Source organism: Myxine glutinosa, chromosome 9, assembly GCF_964187855.1.
Source record: "Myxine glutinosa chromosome 9, kmMyxGlut1.1, whole genome shotgun sequence".
NCBI classification, from domain to species: domain Eukaryota; kingdom Metazoa; phylum Chordata; class Myxini; order Myxiniformes; family Myxinidae; genus Myxine; species Myxine glutinosa.
Window position 1 is genome coordinate 96,007,180 of NC_136269.1, and position 23,335 is coordinate 96,030,514.

Below are 23,335 nucleotides of genomic sequence, written 5' to 3' on the forward strand. Positions count from 1 at the left end.
CTCACTTTGAAGCTCCGAGCGTTGCGTTCTCGCTAATGCGCACCAGGTTTGTTCGCGCACCTCGCGTGCCGCAAGTGGCCCCGACTCGGCAATCATTCCGGGCGTGATTAGACGCAGCCGTGTGCCTCCTTCTGCGGTAGCGGGAACACTGTGCAGGTGGAAAAATTAGCATGTGAGCGCATTCGCTCCTTCCCTCTCCTCCTCCTCTCGCCGTCATGGCGATGGAATTAGAACGTGCCGAGATAAAAGCACTCGAGCCCCCATTACAAGACGCCATAACCTAACGCAGCCTGGAGTGAGCAAACCTTCCTTTTGCAATCACTCCGGCTGACTTGCGTTAAACAGGTTCGTCTATGTACTGTACGCGCTATATTACAATATTCAAAAGTTATGTACGACCATCTACTTCAGTTTATTGGCCCCACTGGACATGTGCTCAGGTTGCTGTCAAACCGTCCCAGGTATTGCAGTGCACTCTGCAGCATGGCAGACTCCCTTAACTTGTGTGTGTGTGTGTGTGTGTGTGTGTGTGTTTTTATGCCACCACATAACCACAAATCCACATCCAGTATGTCGAATGATTATTTACAATCCTCTTCATTACCTTCGCCACCAAAGGTGGATGGAGGTCATGTTTTCACCTTTGTCTGTTTGTGAACAAAATATCTCAAAAAGTTGTGGACGGATTCGGACGAAATTTAACAAATATGTAGCGTATGTGACAAGGACGACATGATTAGATTTTCGTGAATATCAGGATTCGGATCCGGCTACTAGAATTTTTAAAGTGATTCTTCACCATTGGGAGATAGGGCCAAAAACGATACATAGCAGGATATCTCAAACTTATGGACGGATTTGGACGAAACTTGGTGGACTGGTTGGGTGTCTGACAAGGACAAAGAGATTCGATTTTGGTGAAGATCTCAATATGGATTCGGATATGAGAATTATTTAATCTTTTAAGTGAGTCTTCACCATTGGGAGATAGGGCCAAAAACTATACAATGCGGGATATCTCAAAAAGTTATGGATGGATTTGCACGAAACCTGTTGGACAAATTGTGTGTGACAAGGAAGAATCCATTCGATTTTGGTGAAGATCTGAATATGGATTCGGATATGAGAATTATTTAATTTTTCAAGTGATTCTTCACCATTGAGTGATATGGCCAACCAGGCAGAGGTATGCTCTCTACTGAGTGCCGTTATCGTTTATATCATTGTGTTTCTACTATGCCCCCAGTGGTGTCTATAATAGCGGACATTGACTTGTTCTCCCCCATTGGGGGAAGACCCTCTCGTGAACAGGACATGGTGCTCCTATGGTTGGCAGTGAGTGCCCCGCAAGCAATGACGGAAATGGAGATAGAAATAGATGTGGGAAAATTGCGTGCTTGGTCGGGGTCGTCCAGAGAGCTCAGATGGCAGAGAACTGGTACGGTTTTCCAGAGGACCTGGGTTAGATTCCCGGTGTGCGCTCACACACATACACACACACGCACGCACATGGGTATTGCAATAGCCTCACATCCCCCTCAAGGCGAGACTTAGAACACCACAGTACTGCTGAAAATCCTGTTTGTACGTATACTTCACCTCCACCACCGAAGGCGAACGAAGGTTGTTTTCATCCCTGCCTGCTTGTCTTGTAATTTTCCCACATGTCAATCGATTTTAATTGTAAATACTTTATAGAAGTACGAACATTATAATTGTACATACTTTATAGACGTACTCACATTCTAATTGTACATACTTTATAGACGTACTCACATTCTAATTGTACATACTTTTAATATAGGACTCACATTATAATTGTACATACTTTATAGACGTACTCACATTCTAATTGTACATACTTTATAGACGTACTCACATTCTAATTGTACATGCTTTAGAGATGTACTCACTTTCTAATTGCACATACTTTATAGACGTACTCACATTCTAATTGTACATGCTTTAGAGATGTACTCACATTCTAATTGTACATGCTTTAGAGATGTACTCACATTCTAATTGAACATACTTTATCGACGTACTTACATTCTAATTGTACATACTTTATAGACGTACACACATTCTAATTGTACATACTTTATAAACGTACTCACATTCTAATTGTACATAATTTATAGACGTACTCACATTCTAATTGTACATACTTTATAGATGTACACACATTATAATTGTATATATTTTACTTTATTGATGTACTCACATTCTAATTGTACATACTTTTAACATAGAAGGACTCACATTCTAATTGTACATACTTTATAGACGTACTCACATTCTAATTGTACATAATTTGTAGACGTACTCACATTCTAATTGTACATACTTTATAGAGGTACTCACATTCTAATTGTACATACTTTATAGACATACTCACATTCTAATTGTACATACTTTATAGACGTACTCACATTCTAATTGTACATACTTCATAGATGTACTCACATTCTAATTGTCCATACTTTATATAAGTACTCACATTCTAATTGTACATACTGTTATGTTTGGGGAGGTAGGGATATGTCGAGTCAGGTAGAGTCATGTTGTGTAGGTATCATGCTCCGACTGTTGTAAAGAAGAAGAAGCACCCCATGCAATAAGTGGAGGCCCTGTTTAGCCCGAATGTCGGATTAAGTTGTATATTCGTCCCCTTCACGAGGGGGCGGGGCATGTTAACTAGATTATGGCATAAGGGTAAATTATCCCTTGTAAGTCTTACCCTATGTGATTTATCCTTTGTCTCGTTTGGCACCGCACCGCAGACACGAGTGAGAATGGCCATTACAACATAAATAACAATAAAACCCAACCGGAATCCAGGCATCAAGCACGAGGGCTAACAATCCCGCCTGGCAAGCACACATAGCTCAGGCGGGCCGAGAGCCACGCACAGGAGGGAGTGATTGGGCGGGAGTTGACCAACAGGAAGGCCGGGTAAGAAGGGACTCGCTGATTGGCCAGAGCGGAGCAAGAAGGACTCACCAATTGGGGAAAGGAGCCATAAGCAGCGCGCCGATTGGCAAAGACCACTGCTGACATCAGAGGCGGACTGCGCGCTGATAGGTGGGGAACTGGCCAAGGTAGTGTTGGACTGCGCTGAGTGGAGAAGTGATGATGACGTCAGGACCCCATGTTAAAAGAACTCAAGGACCGACATTTTGTCTGTTCTCTTCTTGCCCTCCGCCCTTGCTCGCTGACCCTGGACTCTTGCTTATTGCCCTTCGCACCGACATCTTCCTCTTCTTGTTGGGATCGGACTTTGGTGGAGAGACGAAGCGATCAGAGACGCCTCTGGGAGACCAGCAGAGTTTTGCAGGCGGAAACGACACGCGACTTGCCGCTGCGGCGTGACGAGGCCTGGTGCGAGCGCTGCAGCGCGAATGGGCGCAGCGAGGCCTAGTTCCTACCAACATACGCGTTTCGTGCGCATGCCGGCCGGACCCATTCGCAGACCCTGGCGAGACCCTCACAAGCTGATCAGAGCTAAGTGCACGATAAATCGCACCATTATTTTGCAACGTTATTTTATCCCTTGTCTGTGTTATAAATCTGGTGTGAAGGACTCTTTAGGAACTTAGTTTTACTGTCGCGTTTTCTTGTTACCGGCATTTTATTTAATAAATCCTTTCATTATTTTCTGTACATTTTAAAACCGTGTTCCCGTTTGAGTTTATTTTCCGCAGGTTTGAGGACTGCGGTGGGATCCGTGAAGGTGAGCTCTTCAGCCTACTCCTCTCCTCTTTCTTTCTCCGCGCATATATAGTAAAATCTGCTATTTGAACTGAACGCCTTTGGAGTTAAAGTTGGCTTTGGCTGTCCATGATTTCCCTGGTATTAACCAAGGGGTCACGCGGAAATACTTTATGGACGTACTCACATTATAATTGTACATACTTCATAGACGTACTCACATTCTAATTGTCCATACTTTATAGACGTACTCACATTCTAATTGTACATACTTTATAGATGCTCACATTCTAATTGTACATACTTTATAGACGTACTCACATTCTAATTGTACATACTTTATAGATGCTCACATTCTAATTGTACATACTTTATAGACGTACTCACATTCTAATTGTACATACTTTATAGACGTCCATCCAAATATATACGTATCCATCCAACTGAAATTTTTGATGTAAAATAAAAAAAATTCCTTGTTAAAAATATTCTTCCTGACATCTGTTCCACGAACACACATCTTAAATTTATCACTTTATTCTGGAGTCGTATACCAGAGGAGATGAACATTGCTAAAGTCATCCCCATTTTAAAAAGTAAAAAACTGCTTGTTCTTGTTGCCCAACATACTGATCCACCCAGTTTTGTCATAACTCATCCATAATTTTGTGAAATATTCTGCTATATATCGTTTTTAGCCCAATCACTCAATGACGAAGAAATATTTTTAAAATTCTCTGGTCCGAATCCGGATATTCACCAAAATTGAAGCAATTATTCCTGGTCACGTGCACTACCTGTCCACCAAGTTTCGTCCGTATTCCTCCATAACTTTTTGAGATGTGATATACATAGTTTTTAGCCTCATCATTCAATGGTGAAGAGTCACTTAAAAAAAAAAAATCTCTGATATGGATCCGGGTCTTCCAAAAAATTGAAAAATTATTCCTGGTCACTCACCCAACCTGACCACCAAGTTTCATCCAAATCCATTCACAACTTTTTGAGATGTCCTGCTGTATATTGTTTTAACCCCAGCACTCAATGGTGAAGAATCACTTTAAAATTATAGTATGTAGATCTTCACCAAATTCTGACCATTTCATCCTTGTCACATATCCAACATACACCGACTCTCCCTATCCCATCTCCTGGCGCTGCATGACGCCATCGCCGGGTGCCTTGGGGGTCCGGCGATGACGTGCGCCAAAATGGCGTACTAAGTTTTCACTGCATTTGTTTTCTTTTTCTTTCTTATTCTCTCCTTCTTTCTATATATCTTTTTTTCACCGTATTTATTTCCTTCATTTTTGTCATTTTACATGGGAGTCTATACTCTTCAAGGTTAGCTTATTAATAGACTCCTCCACAACCTTACGTGCATCAACATGTAGGGAACCCAGATTAAAATGTCCTACACACGGAAGATCTATTGTTTACTTCATATCAATGTTTTTGTAATTTATGTAATTTATATAACCATTGATCAGATCAGACTCGGCAACGGTTGCTAGAGTGAGATGTGCATGGAAGAAGTTTCCGGAACTGAGTGGCGTGCTGATGAGGAGGGGAGTGTCGTTGAAGCTGAAGGGAAAGGTGTATGCTGCATGTGTGAGAAGTGTTATGATTTATGGGAGCGAGACATGGGTAATGAACGTAGAGCAGCAACGAAGGCTGGAAAGGCTGGAAATGCGAATGGTTCGATGGATGTGCGGAGTATCGTTGAGAGAGAGGAAGACAAATGATGAATTGCGAAAGATGATGGGAATAGAGCCTGTGATTGATGCTGTGAAGAGGAACAGGTTGAGATGGTTTGGTCATGTGTTGAGGAAGGATGAAAGTGACTGGTTGAGAAGAGTGATGGAAATGAATGTAGAAGGAAGTAGAGGACGGGGAAGACCGAGAAAGACTTCGCTAAAGATGGTGGAAGAAGAAATGCGGGCAAGGGGGTTAACAAGGAGAGATGCAGAAAATAGGGCAAAATGGAGAAGATTGTCATGGGGACCGCAAGGCTAACCCCCGCTCTAGTAGGGAAAATGGCCTTAAAATGCATGTTGTTGTTGAAAATAACCAAATGCATTAAAATTTGAACTTGATTTAATAATGTACAAAATAATATTTTCACTACTGTACCTGGATCTGTGTACTATTTGTTTGCATCCTACTTTTTTGTTGGACTCAAGTTGTTTGAAATGTGGAAATAAAAATGATGATGATGATATACAGAAAGACCCCGACATTCGTGGGGGATATGTTCCTGGAAAATGCTGCAAATGTAGATGTTGGGGAATTGGTTCAATGGGAAAAAGGGGGATAGGTTCCCAGTGGTTCGTGATTCATAAAGGGAAAAAATAAATTTTTTACAAATGCGAATGCACCTAGTTAAAGTTTAATAAAAAATGCTTACAAAAAAAAAACAAGACCGATAGTCTAACAACGACGTAGCCGGGCTTGTTTGATACTTTAGTTGAAGAGGATAGTATGACATGGGTGGGGATACCAGTTAGCAAATGGTGTAAGTATTGTATTAATTTTTTTTAACTTCAGGCATGGACAGCCGGTTCGTGAATGACTTAACGAAAAAAGCAGCGAATGGGAAACAATGAACCAATAAATTCCACATTCCTGTGCCACCTTCAGTTAAACGTGAGGCATTGACAGTAGGTTCGTGAAAGACTTGCACAAAAACCGTACCCACTCTGAATGTTTCTACATATATCGTTCAATGGCGAAACTGCAAATGGGGAATCTGCGAATGTCACGGATGGAAGCCCTTATGTCATTTCCTCATTCTGCTTTAAACTCAATATATCTATATTTTTTATTCCAAACAACATTCACCATTCCAATCACAAATTAATACAATCGTGTTAATATATCAAAATATATTATATATCAAAAATTAATATATCAAAAATGTTAATTAATATATCAAAAATGTTGATATATCAAAAATGTTAAATCACGATTATTGAGAAAATTGTATTGAGACATTATCAAACCAGCGAACTGTCATCATCTGTTCACTTCCAGATGCAGGAGCAAGGTCAATGTCGATCACATTTCAAAATCATAATTGTATTGAGGAATTTCTGAAACCTCCTACCAATCTTATGATACCCACTGATACCCCAAAACAGAAGGTTATTGCATTTCCTTTTAGTAAAATATGCAACCTTAATGGTTATAAATGTCCCCCTGTCATGTGACCAGATCCTCAGCTATGATTATTGTGTGTTTATGGGGACATCCGGACAGACACACTGTTCGAGGTGGAATTGCCCCACGGGCTGTAAAAACAGCAGGTACTGTATCCAATTTTATTTAAGATACGACGAAACTTTTGATGTGATGTCATGATGAGTTATAATCCAGTGAACTCGATGAACTCCTCTGAAGATGATGCAGGTGTGGGTGTTGATGAGTCATGCACCAAAGGGGATGCAGGTGAGGGCGCTGAAGGTGTTGAGGTGGAGGGGTTGGGCGAAAAAAAAAGAGGGTGATCTAGAGCTGTTTCGCTGAGTGCTGCAGGTTTCTGTGCAGCTATGTAAGGCAACAAACGTCATCCAACCCCCTCTTGAACTGGAGGTACCGCTCCTCACTGGGTCGGCATCTTGCAACCTGTCAGCGACCAACGTCATATCCTGCAGCACCTCAGCCAGGAACTTGATCGTCAAGTTGGGCCTTTACACCTCTTCTTCCTCTTCACTGTCCTCCTCCTCTCCCTGTTAGCTTGGAAGGGACTGGGGCCATGAATCAGAGGTCCGTTTAAAGGCACGTTTTCTGGGCATTGTCCTCCACTCACATTCAATGCCTTCTCCATTGCTTCGATGTGAATGCCCCTGACCTGGGTAACCGCTTCGGTGCAGAGTCGTTCACACCATAGTGCCTGCCCAAAGAGGCCGCACTTTCACCTCTTGATATTCGGTCAAGGAGCTCCACTTTCTGGCTCAAGCTTGTGACATTTTCTGCCTCTTCGGAGCAGCCACATCTCTCCTGCACTACTCGTACACTTAGGACCCAGGATCGACCAATGTGCATAAGATGAGTCAAGGCAGCTGGACGAGTATAAAGAATGCGACCCAGGACACGCTGAGCATAAGTAGCCGTGCAGGGAATTGTGGGTAGATGGAGGAGGGGTAGGTTGTGTGACAATTTTGTGGAGGATGGTTTATGTGCCGTAGTACAGCTACTTTATGCGTGGTTGGTGGGAAATGGTTTGACAACTGTTGTGCATGTGGATTTTGGGAGATGGTTTATGCGTGGCTCGAGGTGCTTCATGTGCAGATGGTGGTTCTTTGTGTGCGAATGGTGATGCTTTATGTGGATGGTGGTGCTTTGTGTGCGGTTGGTGGTGCTTTATGTGCGGATGGTGGTGCTTTGTGTGCATTTGGTGGTGCTTTGTGGATGGTGGTGCTTTATGTGTGGATGGTGGTGCTTTATGTGTGGATGGTGGTGCTTTATGTGCGGATGGTGGTGCTTTGTGCGGATGGTGGTGCTTTGTGCGGATGGTGATGCTTTATGTGCAGATGGTGGTGCTTTATGTGCGGATGGTGGTGCTTTATGTGTGGATGGTGGTGCTTTATGTGTGGATGGTGGTGCTTTGTGTGCGGATGGTGGTGCTTTATGTGCGGATGGTGGTGCTTTGTGTGCATTTGGTGGTGCTTTGTGTGGATGGTGGTGCTTTATGTGCGGATAGTGTTGTTTTGTGTGTGGATGGTGGTGCTTTATGTGTGGATGGTGGTGCTTTATGTGCGGATGGTGGTGCTTTATGTGTGGATGGTGGTGCTTTGTGTGCATTTGGTGGTGCTTTGTGTGCGGATGGTGGTGCTTTATGTGTGGTTAGGGGTGCTTCATGTGCGGATGTGGGTGCTTCATGTGCGGATGGTGGTGCTTTGCGTGCGGTTGGTGGTGCTTTGCATGCGGATGGTGATACTTTGTGCGGATGGAGGTGCTTCATGTGCAGATGGAGGTGCTTCATGTGCGGATGGAGGTGCTTCATGTGCGGGTGGTGCTTCATGTGTGGATGGTGGTGCTTTATGTGCAGATGGTGGTGCTTTGTGCACGGATGGTGGTGCTTTGTGTGTGTGTGGTGGTGCTTTGTGTGTGTGTGGTGGTGCTTTGTGTGTGGATGGTGGTGCTTTATGTGCGGATGGTGGTGCTTTATGTGCGGATGGTGGTGCTTTATGTGCAGATGGTGGTGCTTTATGCGCGGATGGTGGAAAATGGTTTTAGAACTGTGTTGTGCATGTGTGTGGCTGGTGGGAGATGATTTTTGCTCCTGCAAAAAACACGAATACAAGAATCAGAGGGCCGCGAATGTAGAAGCAGGTCACATTTTGTGTACCACAAATACACGGGCTCTACGAATGTCGAATCCGCCAATGTCGGGTTTCACGGTACTGCAGTTTTGTTGGCAAGCCTACTGTAATAAATTTTGGAGGTGTATTGGAGTTCAATTTGTTTAAAAAAAAATCTGTTCATATGTTTATTATGGTGATTGTCTGTTCTGAGAAATTGTCAACAAAAGTATGAATTTGTGTCCCACCTCCCACTGTTAAAGGATCATTAAACAATTCCAGGATCCAAATCTGGAACCAAAAGGCCCTGAAATGAAGATGATTTCATCCTGTTTTGCAAAGAAGGGTATTTTCATTTCATATCTTCAAAACAATTTTATGTTGGGGAGGTGGAGCGATGGAGGAGCGGTTAATAATCGAAATTAATTAAATAAACAAACAAATTAGAAATTTGTATGCTGGGTAGAACTTAATAGATTTTAATTCATCCCTATCTTGCAATGTTAAAGCTTCATTAAAAAAAAATTCCAGGATCCGGATCCACATTCAGATCCTCACCAAAAATGCGAGTTGCTGTCCTTGGCTGGTCACCGACACACACAAAACAAGTCAGAACGATTGCTTCAAAACTGTGGACAAAAATTGTCTGACAGACAGTGTCAGACAAACAGACGCTACAGACCAACATACTTGGCAAAATACTTTTTCCAAGTAACAAACAGACCCAAAATCAATACAGTCTCCTTTGGCGAGGGTAATGAACCTTTCCAGCAAGTTCAGAATGCTTTGATTTGAGGTATCATATACGATAGCGGATTATACACAAATGATTACAGTATTTAATAAGTACAATGATATTTTGTGAGGGTCGTTTTTCACCCAGTCACCGACGTAGAACACCAGTACACAAAGAAAAACTAAAACAATGCGACTGTGTCACCAATATGCCTCCGCATAGTCCCACAATCACTCTGCGTATGTAAGGGCAGTGGATCACGTTTGTGAAGTTTCGTGTTGATCGGATAAGGTTCGTTTTTCTATCCAAAATGGCTTGCAAACCACATGACCTATGACATCATCATTTAAAAAGTATATGCAACAGTGCTGTTCGATTATATTTGTAAAACTTCACATTGATAGGGTGAGCGGTTTCAGAGATATAATTATTTAATATTTTCCTTCAATCCAACATGGCTGCCAAACCATGTGACCTATGATGTCATAAATTTAATATTTCAATACAAATGGGTCACAGATCATGTGCATGCTATTTCAGATTTTTAGGATAAGGAATTCGATTAAAACATTTTTGGCTGGTATACCAACCACTTCACCTATGATGTCATCATTATCATTTTTTTTTTTTTGTATACAAGATCGAGGCTCGTGAAAGAGCTAACATTAATCACACAAAAAGACAAACCGACACAAAAAACAAGGGGAGCGGCAGACAAGATGGGGAGAGAGGGGGAAAGACACAAACACAACATTTGAGAGCAGGGACATCGGGAGGACTTGGGGGGAGGTGGGAGAGGAATAAAACATATGAACACTGCAAGGACTGCAAGGACATTGGGAGTACTTCACAATGTGACAAGTTAAAAAAATTTACATTCAGCGGTTTCAGAGAAATATTTTTTTAATGATCTGCTTTTAATCCAATATGGCTGCCATACCACGTGACCAATGACGTCACAATTGTCATAAAAACATTTTGCATGGGTGTCACTCCTACCCTGAAAGTTTAGTGTCAATTGGACATGTGGTTGCTGAGAAAACCGAGGTTTAGCCCGGACGGACGGACGGACCACCGACCGATGGACAACCCAAAAACATAATGCCTGCGGCGACTTTGTCGAAGGGGGCATAAAAAAATAATACGCCGACCCCTCTGCAAACTGCGAAACAACCCCCTAGGGGTCACGACCCCATATTGAGAATCCATGCTCTTGGCCATCTTGTCAGCCACATCTATATTCTAAAAAGTACTTTCGATTCAGTAAAATTCATTTCCTAAAACATGAAACACTTTGGACAAAAACGTTCCCCCGACTATCCCTAAAATAATGAAGTACCGATAAATGGACGTGGTTAGTAGTACAAGCTGAGACCCTTGTGTCTGTTTTATCAGATAATGTACTTAGTTCATCTAATGCTGGTGTTGGCTCAACGGTAAAGGTGGCTGGCTTATGATCCTCGGATCCTGAATTTGAGCCCCTGTCATTCCGTTGAATGAACACCAGGTGGGTGGACTCAGCCTGTCATCCTTCCAAGGTCAGCAAAATGAGTACCAGCTTACTGGGAAGATTGAGGCATTGGAGTATCCTGCATAGGAGTGGCGACCAAAGCAGGATTGTGCCAAATCGCCAAGAACCTGCTTCGGCAGCCATGTGCACCTGAAGATGAAAAAACGAGTGGTCTTCGTGATACAAACACAACACCATTATTCCCTCCATGCTCCTTGCTACACAACGTTTGAAGGATTGAGCCGCACTCTTCCTTTCATCAGACACCACAAGCACTCGTTCTTCTAACAAAAGCAGATGGAACACTGAGCAGGAGTTCTGAGAGCCATTCCCGAAAGGAGCAAATAAGATGGCGGTTTTGGGATCCGTGTGCGAGATGCATTATTCACACGTGTGAATATAAGCCCCTTCCTTTATTGAATTTTTAATGCAGGGCAGCTGGTCGAAACCAACGGCAGGAGGTTCGGATGAAGGAAGAGTGAAGAAAAAGCTCTTTATCCATTGATCTCTGGCTGATCCGCCATCTCTGGCTGGACCCCTGCCGCCACTCGCCTCCTCTGCTTTATTCCCAACATTATGGCTTGAGACAGGAACAATGCAGTTATAGACTCAAAATATTGCTACACTAAAACCTGCCATTTTGAGGGCACGCATGTTACCCTACTCCATCCACTTGATTAGTTACCAGGATGTAATATGTGGTTAATGTAAGAATAGGCATCTACAGTCATGTATCTTGTTATCTATCCCACCCATTTGATTAGTTAACAGGATGTAATATATGGTTAAAGTAAGAATATGCATCGACAGTCATGTATCTTGTTATCTATGCATCGACAGTCATGTATCTTGTTATCTATCCCATCCATTTGAATAGTTAACAGGATGTAATATATGGTTAATGTAAGAATATGCATCGACAGTCATGTATCTTGTTATCTATGCATCGACAGTCATGTATCTTGTTATCTATCCCATCCACTTGATTAGTTAACAGGATGTAATATATGGTAAAAGTAAGAATATGCATCTACAGTCATGTATCTTGTTATCTATGCCATCCACTTGATTAGTGAACAGGATGTAATATGTGGTTAATGTAAGAATATGCATCTACAGTCATGTATCTTGTTATCTATCCCATCCATTTGATTAGTTAACAGGATGTAATATATGGTTAAAGTAAGAATATGCATCTACAGTCATGTATCTTGTTATCTATCCCATCCATTTGATTAGTTAACAGGATGTAATATATGGTTAAAGTAAGAATATGCATCTACAGTCATGTATCTTATCTAGCCCATCCACTTGATTAGTTAACAGGATGTATATGGTTAAAGTAAGAATATGCATCTTCAGTTATGTATCTTGTTATCTATCCCACCCATTTGATTAGTTACCAGGATGTAATATGTGGTTAATGTAAGAATATGCATCTACAGTCATGTATCTTGTTATCTAGCCCATCCACTTGATTAGTTAACAGGATGTAATATATGGTTAAAGTAAGAATATGCATCTACAGTCATGTATCTTGTTATCTAGCCCATCCATTTGATTAGTTAACAGGATGTGATATATGGTCAATGTAAGAATATGCATCTACAGTCATGTATCTTGTTATCTATCCCATCCATTTGATTAGTTAACAGGATGTAATATGTGGTTAATGTAAGAATATGCATCTACAGTCATGTATCTTGTTATCTAGCCCATCCATTTGATTAGTTAACAGGATGTGATATATGGTCAATGTAAGAATATGCATCTGCAGTCATGTATCTTGTTATCTATCCCACCCATTTGATTAGTTACCAGGATGTAATATATGGTTAAAGTAAGAATATGCATCTACAGTCATGTATCTTGTTATCTAGCCCATCCACTTGATTAGTTAACAGGATGTAATATATGGTTAAAGTAAGAATATGCATCTACAGTCATGTATCTTGTTATCTAGCCCATCCATTTGATTAGTTAACAGGATGTAATATATGGTTAAAGTAAGAATATGCATCTACAGTCATGTATCTTGTTATCTCGCCCATCCATTTGATTAGTTAACAGGATGTGATATATGGTCAATGTAAGAATATGCATCTGCAGTCATGTATCTTGTTATCTAGCCCATCCATTTGATTAGTTAACAGGATGTAATATATGGTTAAAGTAAGAAGATGCATCTACAGTCATGTATCTTGTTATCTAGCCCATCCATTTGATTAGTTAACAGGATGTACTATATGGTTAAAGTAAGAATATGCATCTACAGTCATGTATCTTGTTATAAGGGAGCAGGAGCATAAGATAAAGGGAGCAGGAGCAAGACGGGGAGAGAGAGGGAAGCACACAAGTACAACATTTGAGCAGGGACATCGGGAGATCTGTGGGAGGGAGAGGGCTTTGGGGGAGGAGGCACGGGAAGGAAGGGGAGGGGGGGGGAGGGAGGGGCAGAGTTTTACAATAAACTAAAGTTTATGAACCTGGTGTAGAACACAACACCCCAAGCAATGTTCAGGTATGTACAGGAGGGCATTGCCGTTCGCAGGAATTATCTTCTTGAAAATGGCCGTGAACTGCAAATCTGCAAACTTCGGGGTAATGGGGGAAAATATGGTTAGGGACATAAACGTTAAAGTTTATCCAAACAAGTAAAGCAAGTTTGTGCATTGTTTTTGATATTTATTTTCATAAACAAAAGAATTAAGAACATAAAATAAAATTCATTATCTTGAGTTATTAAGATCATGAAACTTACCTTTAATAGTAATGCTGATAAACTTGGCCCAACAATGCGATGACGATGTTGATGATGGTGACGATTAAGACGAGTTGACGGAGATGATATTAGATGTGATTGAGGGGTCGTGTTGACGGCCCATGATAATTAGGCGAATAACTGTGGAATATAGTTAGCAAACCCACGATTTATTCCAGCGCATTGACCACAATCCACAAACCTCGGCCTCAAAAAATTCATCGTGATCCAGCAAATCCACGAAGGGGAAACCCACAAACGGCAAGGCCCTCCTGTACTTCAATTTTAATAAGATCATAATTTTAAAGATCGTTTAAGAAAATCCGGAAGTTTAGCGCTGGTCTTGTACACCAAGCACCCTTATACACTAATAAGACGTTGAGTCGCAATTTAGGAGATGGAGGCTTTATTGATCGGTGCAGAGCCTTTACGGGGCACTCTGGGTACTAATGACGTCATAACAATGGCTCCCCTTTTCTCACAGTGGGGCATTTCCTCCTCCCCATTGATGCCACCCTTCCTCCCCCCCCCCCCCCCCCCCCTGTAATTCCTGTCCAAATTGTGACAAAACAAATCGCACCTGTGTCCGAAGGAAGCGGTTCAGTTTGGCATTGTCAATTTAAAATAGGCCAATAAATGAACAAAACCCTTTAGATCACATTAGAATCTTTTAGAATTAAATACGGAGGGTTTAAAAAAGGTTCTTCTTCATTTTTGACAAAATGGACAGACACAGCCGAATATTGAAACGGCTTTACCGCTTCAAAAAAACGATGCAGATAAAAAAAGTGATATTTGGGGAATTTTTATTTATTTGACCTGAACATCCATTGCTGTGAAGATTCTTTTCAGTTAGTACAGCATTTTATTTTCACATATGAATAGTGAATACCACATACCATTCCAGGACTTTTGATACACTAGTGGGCCCATTGGTCCAAATTTTCTTTGCCTCGATCTTCACGACCTTGTAATATACCTGCCTGCTTGAGCATTAACTTGCCTTTCACCAAGCCCAGATATGCTTGGTCCAGGGTAGGGGTTTATATGTTCGTTATTATTATTGCCAAATGATACCAATCTTATTATTGTTGTTCATATTATTAGTATTAATTCATATATGCTTTGTTACAATGTTATAATTGTTTTGTTATTTATTTTGTAATTATAATGCAATGTCGTGGGGGACCTATAAAACTACTCCATACACCTTAACATGGTGTGTGTTTAAAACACAAGTGGGCTTGTTGTACCAAATTTTCATTAGTCTTCACCGCCTTGTGGCATACCTGCCTGCCAGACTCGAGGGTCTTTTGGGTCCTCAGAGTCTTTTAGGTGCTCAGGAACTTTTGGGTCATCTGGGTCTTTTGGTTCCTCATGGACTTTTGGTTCATTTTGGTCCTCTGGGGTCTTAAGGATCCCAAAAGTTTTAAAGGGTCTTTCTTCAAAGGTCGAAGGGGTCTCAGTAGTCTAAAGAGTTAAAAGGTACATTTCAGTAGTGCGTAATTAACTAATGGACGTACGTAATTAATAGACACAAAAATAATGACTCACACTCTCTCTGGGGTGTCATGCTCCACATACTGGAGCGGTTTATGGGAATCATCACTCTACTTGTGGTGCAAAACCTGAACATTCATTACCCGTTAAAATCAGGTGTCATATACTGGAGGAGTTTCCAGAATCGGAGTCGAGAGCCCGACGGATTTGATTTATTTAATGTGGTTGTGGTGCAGCATAGGCATGATGGCCAAAATGGCCTCCTCCTGCATCAAAGTTCCTTGTTAGGATTTAATGGTCTCGTATCTATGTGGTCAGCACCTGGTGTTGGCTTAGCAGTTAGTGTGCCGTCTTGGGATCCTAGGATCCTGGGTTCGAATCCCGGTAGATCGCTGAATTAACACCTGGGGGGTTGACTCAGCCTGTCATCCTTCCGAGGTCGGCAACTTGAGTACCAGCTTGCTGGGATGAATGATCACGGTGTGTACCCCGATTTAGAATAGGCACACTGTATCCCTGCACATCGTAAGAGCGTGACCAAGGGTTGGCGTCAGGAAGGGCATCCGGCCATAAAAACATTGCCTCAAACGGAACCAAGATTGTCATGGAGCCCGCAAGGCTAACCCCCGCTCTAGCGGGGAAAATGGCCTTAAAATGATCATTCATTCATTCATATCTATGTGGTCAAAAACTTCACCACGACCAGCAGACTATCAGGTTTTGTATTTGTGTGCAACAGGATCGCTTCATGCAATGTAAAGACGGCACTTCATCACGCAAAGCACGACTCCATTTAAATCGGGGAGCGAAGAGGAAGAACATGTGAGCGACCAGGGCACAATCGAGAATGTGCGGGACGGCGTCAGATGAAATCACGTCCTAAACCGTAAAACACCAACAACCAATAGTGGTGTTGACAGAGTTTCTCTGTCTGGTGGACATCTGATCACGGTAATGTGCTTGCAAGCTTTTGTACCTGGCTAATTTCTACAAAAATACCTGATGAAAATGACCATGGGAGTAATTCACATAATGGTTGTCATGATGCATTGGCATTGCACCCCATCCTGATGACATGGGTTAAGAAACGAATCAGCATATTGGAATAGCACCTCAATTCACTAATGATTTTTTAATGATAAATATGACGTCATGGTTCACGTGGTACAGGCGCAATCTTGGAAAAACCGAAAAACTTTTCACCTCTATATCTCAAAGTGCTGCATAGAAAAAATTGACATGGCTCATTGTAAAGAACTCTTCATGGGGAATGACATATGTTAATGATGATGTCATAGATGCCTCCATTATGACGTCATAATTCGACAAGTACAAAACTTCATCCGATCAAGATGTAATTTCTTGAGTGTCATCTGGGGATAAATTGGAGGGGAAAAAAAAAAGATGACGTCATCGGTCACGTGGTTCGGCCGCCATCTTTGTTTTAACACATGCCTTAAAAACCACGAAAAGCACGTCCTGGCGAGGGTCTGCATTCTCCGATTGCTTTTTCTTGTTTTGTAAAAGAATGGTATACACTGCAGGTTATTCAAATTGAAAGGAAATATAGGTCTATGGGTCAATGAATCTAGGTACTGCTGAGGGCGTACCAATCATTATCTTAATTTCCTTTCAGGCATGCATAATTGAACCTGACCTCCACACCCCAAGCATGGAGCTTGTTCACTCATAAAAGGTGTGGTAGGGAGGTCAGGGGATGAAGGTGACCAGTGACGTTCTCCTCTTTGAGCTGCCAAGTGACCAAAGACATGAAAAACAATGTGGTATAAACAACTGCTTTAATCAGAGAGAATAAAAATAGGATTCAAAACGTACAACTCGAACAGTGAAAAATGTGCACACGAAAAAAAACTAAAACGACGATCTTAAAAGGCATTTGATGTTGGAGCCTCCCAAAACTCCCACCACCCCCATTAACTGACACAAAACACACACACACACACACACACACACACACACACACACACACACACACACACACACACACACACACACACACACACACACAGCGACTTTTTATATTTGGCCATAGAGATTTTATGTATGCAAGTAAATTGAGAAAAGGAAAGGAAGACGTAGGAAAAGCTAGGGACAAAAAGACAGAATGGAATGAAGAGTAGAAAGATGGGGTAGTAAGAAGGAAAAATAAGGAATTAATAGGACATACAGGCAGTGACGGGTGCGGCAAGTATTAACACTTTCAAATATAATATGTACATGGCCTATAAAATCAAATATACTCCAAAGAAGTCCATAGAAAAATCACGCGGAGAATGTGATGCCCTGAAAACGATCACATTCTTCATAAAGGTCTTCAACATTTGTACACAGGTGAATTGTTTCAGCTCAAGATGATGCTAATCTCCATTAATAAAGCCAAAATCCAAGCCCCATTAAGAGGTATGGGAGTGATTCAATTAAGCAATGAAAAAAAAACCTGAAAATCAAACCCAGCAATTTGTGCGATTAACGATCATCTTGTACCTGGCGTGGCCTCAGGCTTTCATCTTCTTCTTGGCCTTTTATTCTGGCTTCCGCCTCCGGCGTGCTTCCGCTTTCTTAACGCCAAATCATGTGACCGAGATGAGATCTCATCCTCAGCATTCTTCTCCTTGTCAGCTGTAAAAGACGTTCGTTTTTTTTTTTCTTTTTCTTCAAACAAGTCAAACATCTACAAGTTTATAATGTAATAAGAAAATCAAAACGTTTACGATTATACAAGGCACATCTTTAACCTGCAAAAATGACTTGAGAATTAAGCAACACTGAGAACTAGAAATAACTAATGACAACAATATAACCACAAAAGCCTGGTGTTGGTTGAACGGTTAAGGTGGCTGGATTGAGATCTTAGGGGCTTGTGTTTGAGACCCTGTCGTGCCGTTGAAATAACACCAGGTGGGTTAACCCAGCCTGTCATTCTTCTGAGGTTAGCGAAATGAGTACCAGCTTACTGGAAATAGGGGGCTCCTTACTTCTTTTAAAATAGGGTTTATTTCCCAAATAACAAAACACAAATAACGAGTAAAGGGTGAATCCGACTGCGAGCAATTCGACGAAGGGATTGGAGGGAAGAAAATGGGGAATGTACCTAATAACTGGATAATTATATACAATGAGCTAAAAATAACTAAAGGCACCACACACCAAACTCAATCACAGAGAGGGGGAAGGGGGGTAGGAGTGGGGGGAGAAACGAAAATATCGAAGCAACTAGGTTAGGCCTTGGCTTATCTCTTTGTGGAGACATTGAAGGTGGCGCCAAAGTAGCCACAGACCACAACGAAGCAGGCAGGGACAATCAGGAGGAGGGAAGAAGCAGGCAGATGGGCAGGACGATGAGGCAGACAGGAATGCCAAATATGAACCAGGGTGAAGGCAGGAGCATGAACATGCTGGCTGGATCACGGGTCAAGGCCAGCACTTCCGATCAGGCAATTCACCAACTCCCATTTTGCTAACCTCAGAACCTCGGTCAATCTCTCTCCCAAGGCTATCCCAAACTCCTCCCCTGAGGGGCGACGAAAAACTTGGACTTCCCCCTACTCCCTCCCCTCAAGGAGGCGATCATAACCCCGCCCCTCGGCAGACGATCATAACTCCGCTCCTCTCTCCTTTGCTTTCATGATGCCCCCTTTAAAGCCCCACCCAGTGCCTCACCCAGGGGATTACAAGAAGCTAGACGTACGATTGCCTTAACTTTAAAAACCAAACTATTTATTACAATGCACCACCCTCTGTATTGTGTACATTCAAACAAGACAATCCTTAAGCTACATATCCCTGCTTATTACATCGAGATTGGCTAACTCCTCGAACATGGACCATACTATTCTATACATTTCTAATTGCACGAACGTAATGGTAATCTCTACCACACCTACCCTACAAAAACACAACAATATTGTTCATTATGAAATCCCCGTACAGTATTTCATACATGTGGGTGTTACAATTGCTAAGGTGAGCAGTGGTGGTTGGTTGCGGAAGGTCTTGGATTTGATTCATGGGGTAGGCAGTCCAAAGTTTTGGGTTTTTCTGACACTCAAATATTTAAAGACAGAGCATTTATATCCTGGCTTTATTATTAACTCTTGCTGATCCCAATGTCTTTTCAGAGTTTCAGCAAAATAGTGCCTAAATAAACAAATAAATCGCTCAACAATAGTGTGGGGTATGTGCTCTAATGAGCACCACTCTAGTTTTAGGTATTACAGAATGAACTTTACTTACAAATGGTGTGAGAGCCACGGTAAAGTGTAATCAACTACAATTTCTAGTTCTTTACGAAAAAGTTAGTTATGCTTGTGCGTTTTCCGCTTCGCGATTCTTGCAACTTTGCAAATACATTGCGGATTTTCCCCAATTAAAAACTTTTATTTAATGCTCTGGCTTTTCACTGGAATGTATAGATATAAAATAGGGGTAATACCCCTGGGCGCTCACCTGGTAGAATAGAGCATTATACTACACCGACAAAAGGTATTTTAAACAGTATCAAGGTACTTTAAACCAATTTAAGTGGTTGCTCGGAGACAGGGCAGCATGTCGAATCATACTAATATAAACATAAAAGCTTAAACAAACAAACAAAAATACCTATTTTGGGGGGCAACCACCCACACCCACCCCTCCTGCCATAGACCACCTTTGACCCGGATTTTTAGAATGCTGTGAACAAACATTCGTACACCACAGGCGATGAAGGTTGCGATTAAGTTTCATCAAAAAAAATGTGTGAAGTTTCGGAGAAGCGAGCATTTACCTATTTTAGGGGGTCAAGCCCCCGCACTCCCCCTTACCTTAAACCCTGATTTTTTTAATGCCGTGAATAAACTTTGGTGCATCACGGGTGATGAAGGTTGTGGACAAGTTTCATCAAAATTATGTGTGTAGTTTCTGAAAAGAAAGCATATACCTATCTTGGGGGGCAACCTACCCCGTAGACCACCTTAGACCCCAATTTTTTTCATGCCATGAACAAATGTTGGTACATCACGGGCAATAAATGGAACATTGTGGTCAAGTTTCATGGAATTGTATGTGTAATTTCTGAGAAGAAAGCATTTACCTATTTTTTGGAAGGCAGAGGGAGGGGGGCGAAGGAAAGGGAGGGGTGGGTAAAGCCCCCCCCCTCGTAAATCCCCACAAGGCCCAATTTTACTTAATGCCGTGAACAAACTTCGGCACATCACAAGCGACGAAGGTTGTGGTCAAGTTTCATCAAAATTGCGTGTGTAGTTTCAGAGAAGAAAACAAATATTTATTTGATGGGTGGGGTCAAATCTGGACCCACTTTGACACTCGGTAGACCCCCATAGACCCTGATTATTTTAATGCCGTGATCAAACTTGAGTTGCAACATACCAAATATAATTTTAGCCAAGTTTGGTCACAATCCCATCAGCAGTTTCGGAGAAGTTGCAATTGTTTACAGACTGACGGACGGACTGGCTACGACCAAGGTTGGAAAAAAAAAACATTCTGGAAGTTTAACACTGTTGACACATTGTCTACTACACCACCTTTTTTTTTTGTATACTTAATCGAGGCTCGTGAAAGAGCTAACATTTATTTCACAAACAAATCAACCAGACAAACAAAATATATAAAAAGAGGGAGTGGAAGACAAGATGGTGAGAGAAGGGGAAGTGCCTGTTATCTAAAACATTGCATCAGTTCTTTGTGCCTGTTGTTTGGTTCCATTAGGACATCCTTAAGAACAGTAAGTTTCCTGTTTGGAATGATTTTCAATTTTGGTTGACTGAGTAAAAGCATTATCTCGCTCCTCTCTGCACATGTGTGATCGGGACAAATTCAGAGTCAAAGTGCTGATAAATTACAGATTTGTTTTCCGATTCGTGTTCAAAATACATTCAATTGATATCAAGTTGTTCCTCGATCATAAACCGACAGAAGTGAACCAAATGCATAACCCCGCTTTTCGCTTCACGTATGTGGGGTGAAAACAAGAGGAAGAATAGCTTTGCAATACATGTCCCTACTGGTACCAATGAATGTTCTTGTTCCAAGCAAAAAGGGCATAACTCCATCAAAATGGGTGAAACGTCCTGAAACTCAGCATAATAATGCCATGTACCAAATTTCAGTTGAATATGTTAAAGGGTATGGGAGGGGGTGGGGGGGATGCAGAAAACCACAGGTGGGACGGATAGACGGACAGCAAACCTAAAGTCCCCTCTGGGTAGGGGATTAATAAAGGACATTGCCAAGACTAAGCTACCAAGTATGGTACAGCATTTTGCATAGATTAGAAGGCAAAGTTTAGGCCTGGTATCCATTCGGCTTTACTTCAACCAGAATTTGGCTATTTATTCAAAAACATGCATTAGGTTTTACATTCAACTTGCTTCGAACGCGCTGGATGTTTATTTACCTTTGTCCAAACACATCATCTATGCATATGAGGAATCCAATGAAAAGGATGGTCCTTGAAGATAAAGTGCACCATAGTTACAACAGCCTTCAAGAATCCCCTACTCTACAGGATGTGGCCATTTCTACTGTACACTGTAACAGTTCCGCTGCTGCTTCTTCAAATCAGAATGGGTTTATTTTTACAAGCTTTGAAACACTGCCACCGAAAATCACCACTGCGATCAAACACAACACACGAGGACCTATATAAGATGCTGTGTTTATATATAAGACTTGTTCTATATATATATATATATATATATATATATATATTTATTTTTGACACTCGGTAGACCCCCATAGACCCTGATTATTTTAATGCCGTGATCAAACTTGAGTTGCAACATACCAAATATAATTTTATCTCAAAACACTATATCTCAATATATATATAAGACCCAATGTACTTTTACATTAAATAGAGGACAATGGACGAAACAACACAGTACTGTTTGTATGAAATTTAAACGTGTCATCTCAGCAGCATGAGCTATGTGCTCAAGGTGGAACACCAAACAAGCAAAAATGTTATCAGGTACAACAAAGCAAGCGTGTACTGTAGTAATAGCGTGTTTGGGGAAAACGACAAGCAAAGGCATGATCTGGTGAGGATACGTCTGTGTTCTGCATCGATGGAAATGCTGGTACGGTGCACTGGTTTTGCAAAATAATTCTGACCTGTTAAGGCTTCTTCCTCGAGTTCATCCCAGTCTTTTCCGCTCTCCTCCTGACTGCCCAGCGAGACATCTGTCCCTAAGCAGCAAACACAAAGCATCGACTATGTGAGTAAGTTCAAGGTAAACCATATTTTAACAACTGCACATTACCAATGTAATTTAAGTGCTTAGCGATTCAGAAATGCATGATACACGATGTTATTTACCCCTTAATCCAACATACATTTGAATATGTAACTTGCAAATTGATATTTCTCATCTTCTTTGATCTATATTGCCTTGTATTGATTGAAATGTGCGCAGTTGATCAATTGATCAGTCAGCTGACACATTTTACAGAACAAACCTTGAAACAAGACACTGTCAACCTAAATAACAGTAGTTTGATGTAGCTATGAATTATCAATAAACAAGACCCATAGTCTAACAATGGCGTAGCCGGGCTTGTTTCATACTTTAGTCGAAGAGGATAGTATGACCTTGGTGGGGATACCAGTTAGCAAATAATGTAAGTATTAAATTTTTTTCAATAAATTCAACATTACTGTGCCACCTCCAGTCGAACGTCAGGCATTCACAGCAGGTTCGTGAAGGACTTGGACCAAAAAAAAAAAACGTACCCAGTCTGAATGTTGATATATCCAGACAATGGCAAAACTGCGAATGGGAAATCCACAAATA

The 23,335-nt window shown here is 41.5% G+C and overlaps 1 protein-coding gene across 2 annotated transcripts in view; it reads right to left on the minus strand.

Moving 5' to 3' along the window:
* Positions 1-17,300: 17,300 nt before the first annotated feature.
* Positions 17,301-23,335, minus strand: part of LOC137435216 (FACT complex subunit SPT16) — a 109,580-nt gene continuing 103,545 nt past the window's right edge. Inside the window, exons 25-26 of one of the 2 annotated variants that reach the window (XM_068128798.2) lie at positions 22,656-22,730; positions 17,301-18,158 (exon numbers count right to left, since the gene is read on the minus strand). In XM_068128798.2, the coding sequence (XP_067984899.2) occupies positions 18,043-18,158; positions 22,656-22,730 (191 nt within the window). In that variant the 3' untranslated portion in view covers positions 17,301-18,042. Of the gene's footprint in view, positions 18,159-18,763; positions 18,939-22,592; positions 22,731-23,335 lie in introns of those variants that run through there. The other variant, XM_068128797.2, reaches the window with a different exon arrangement.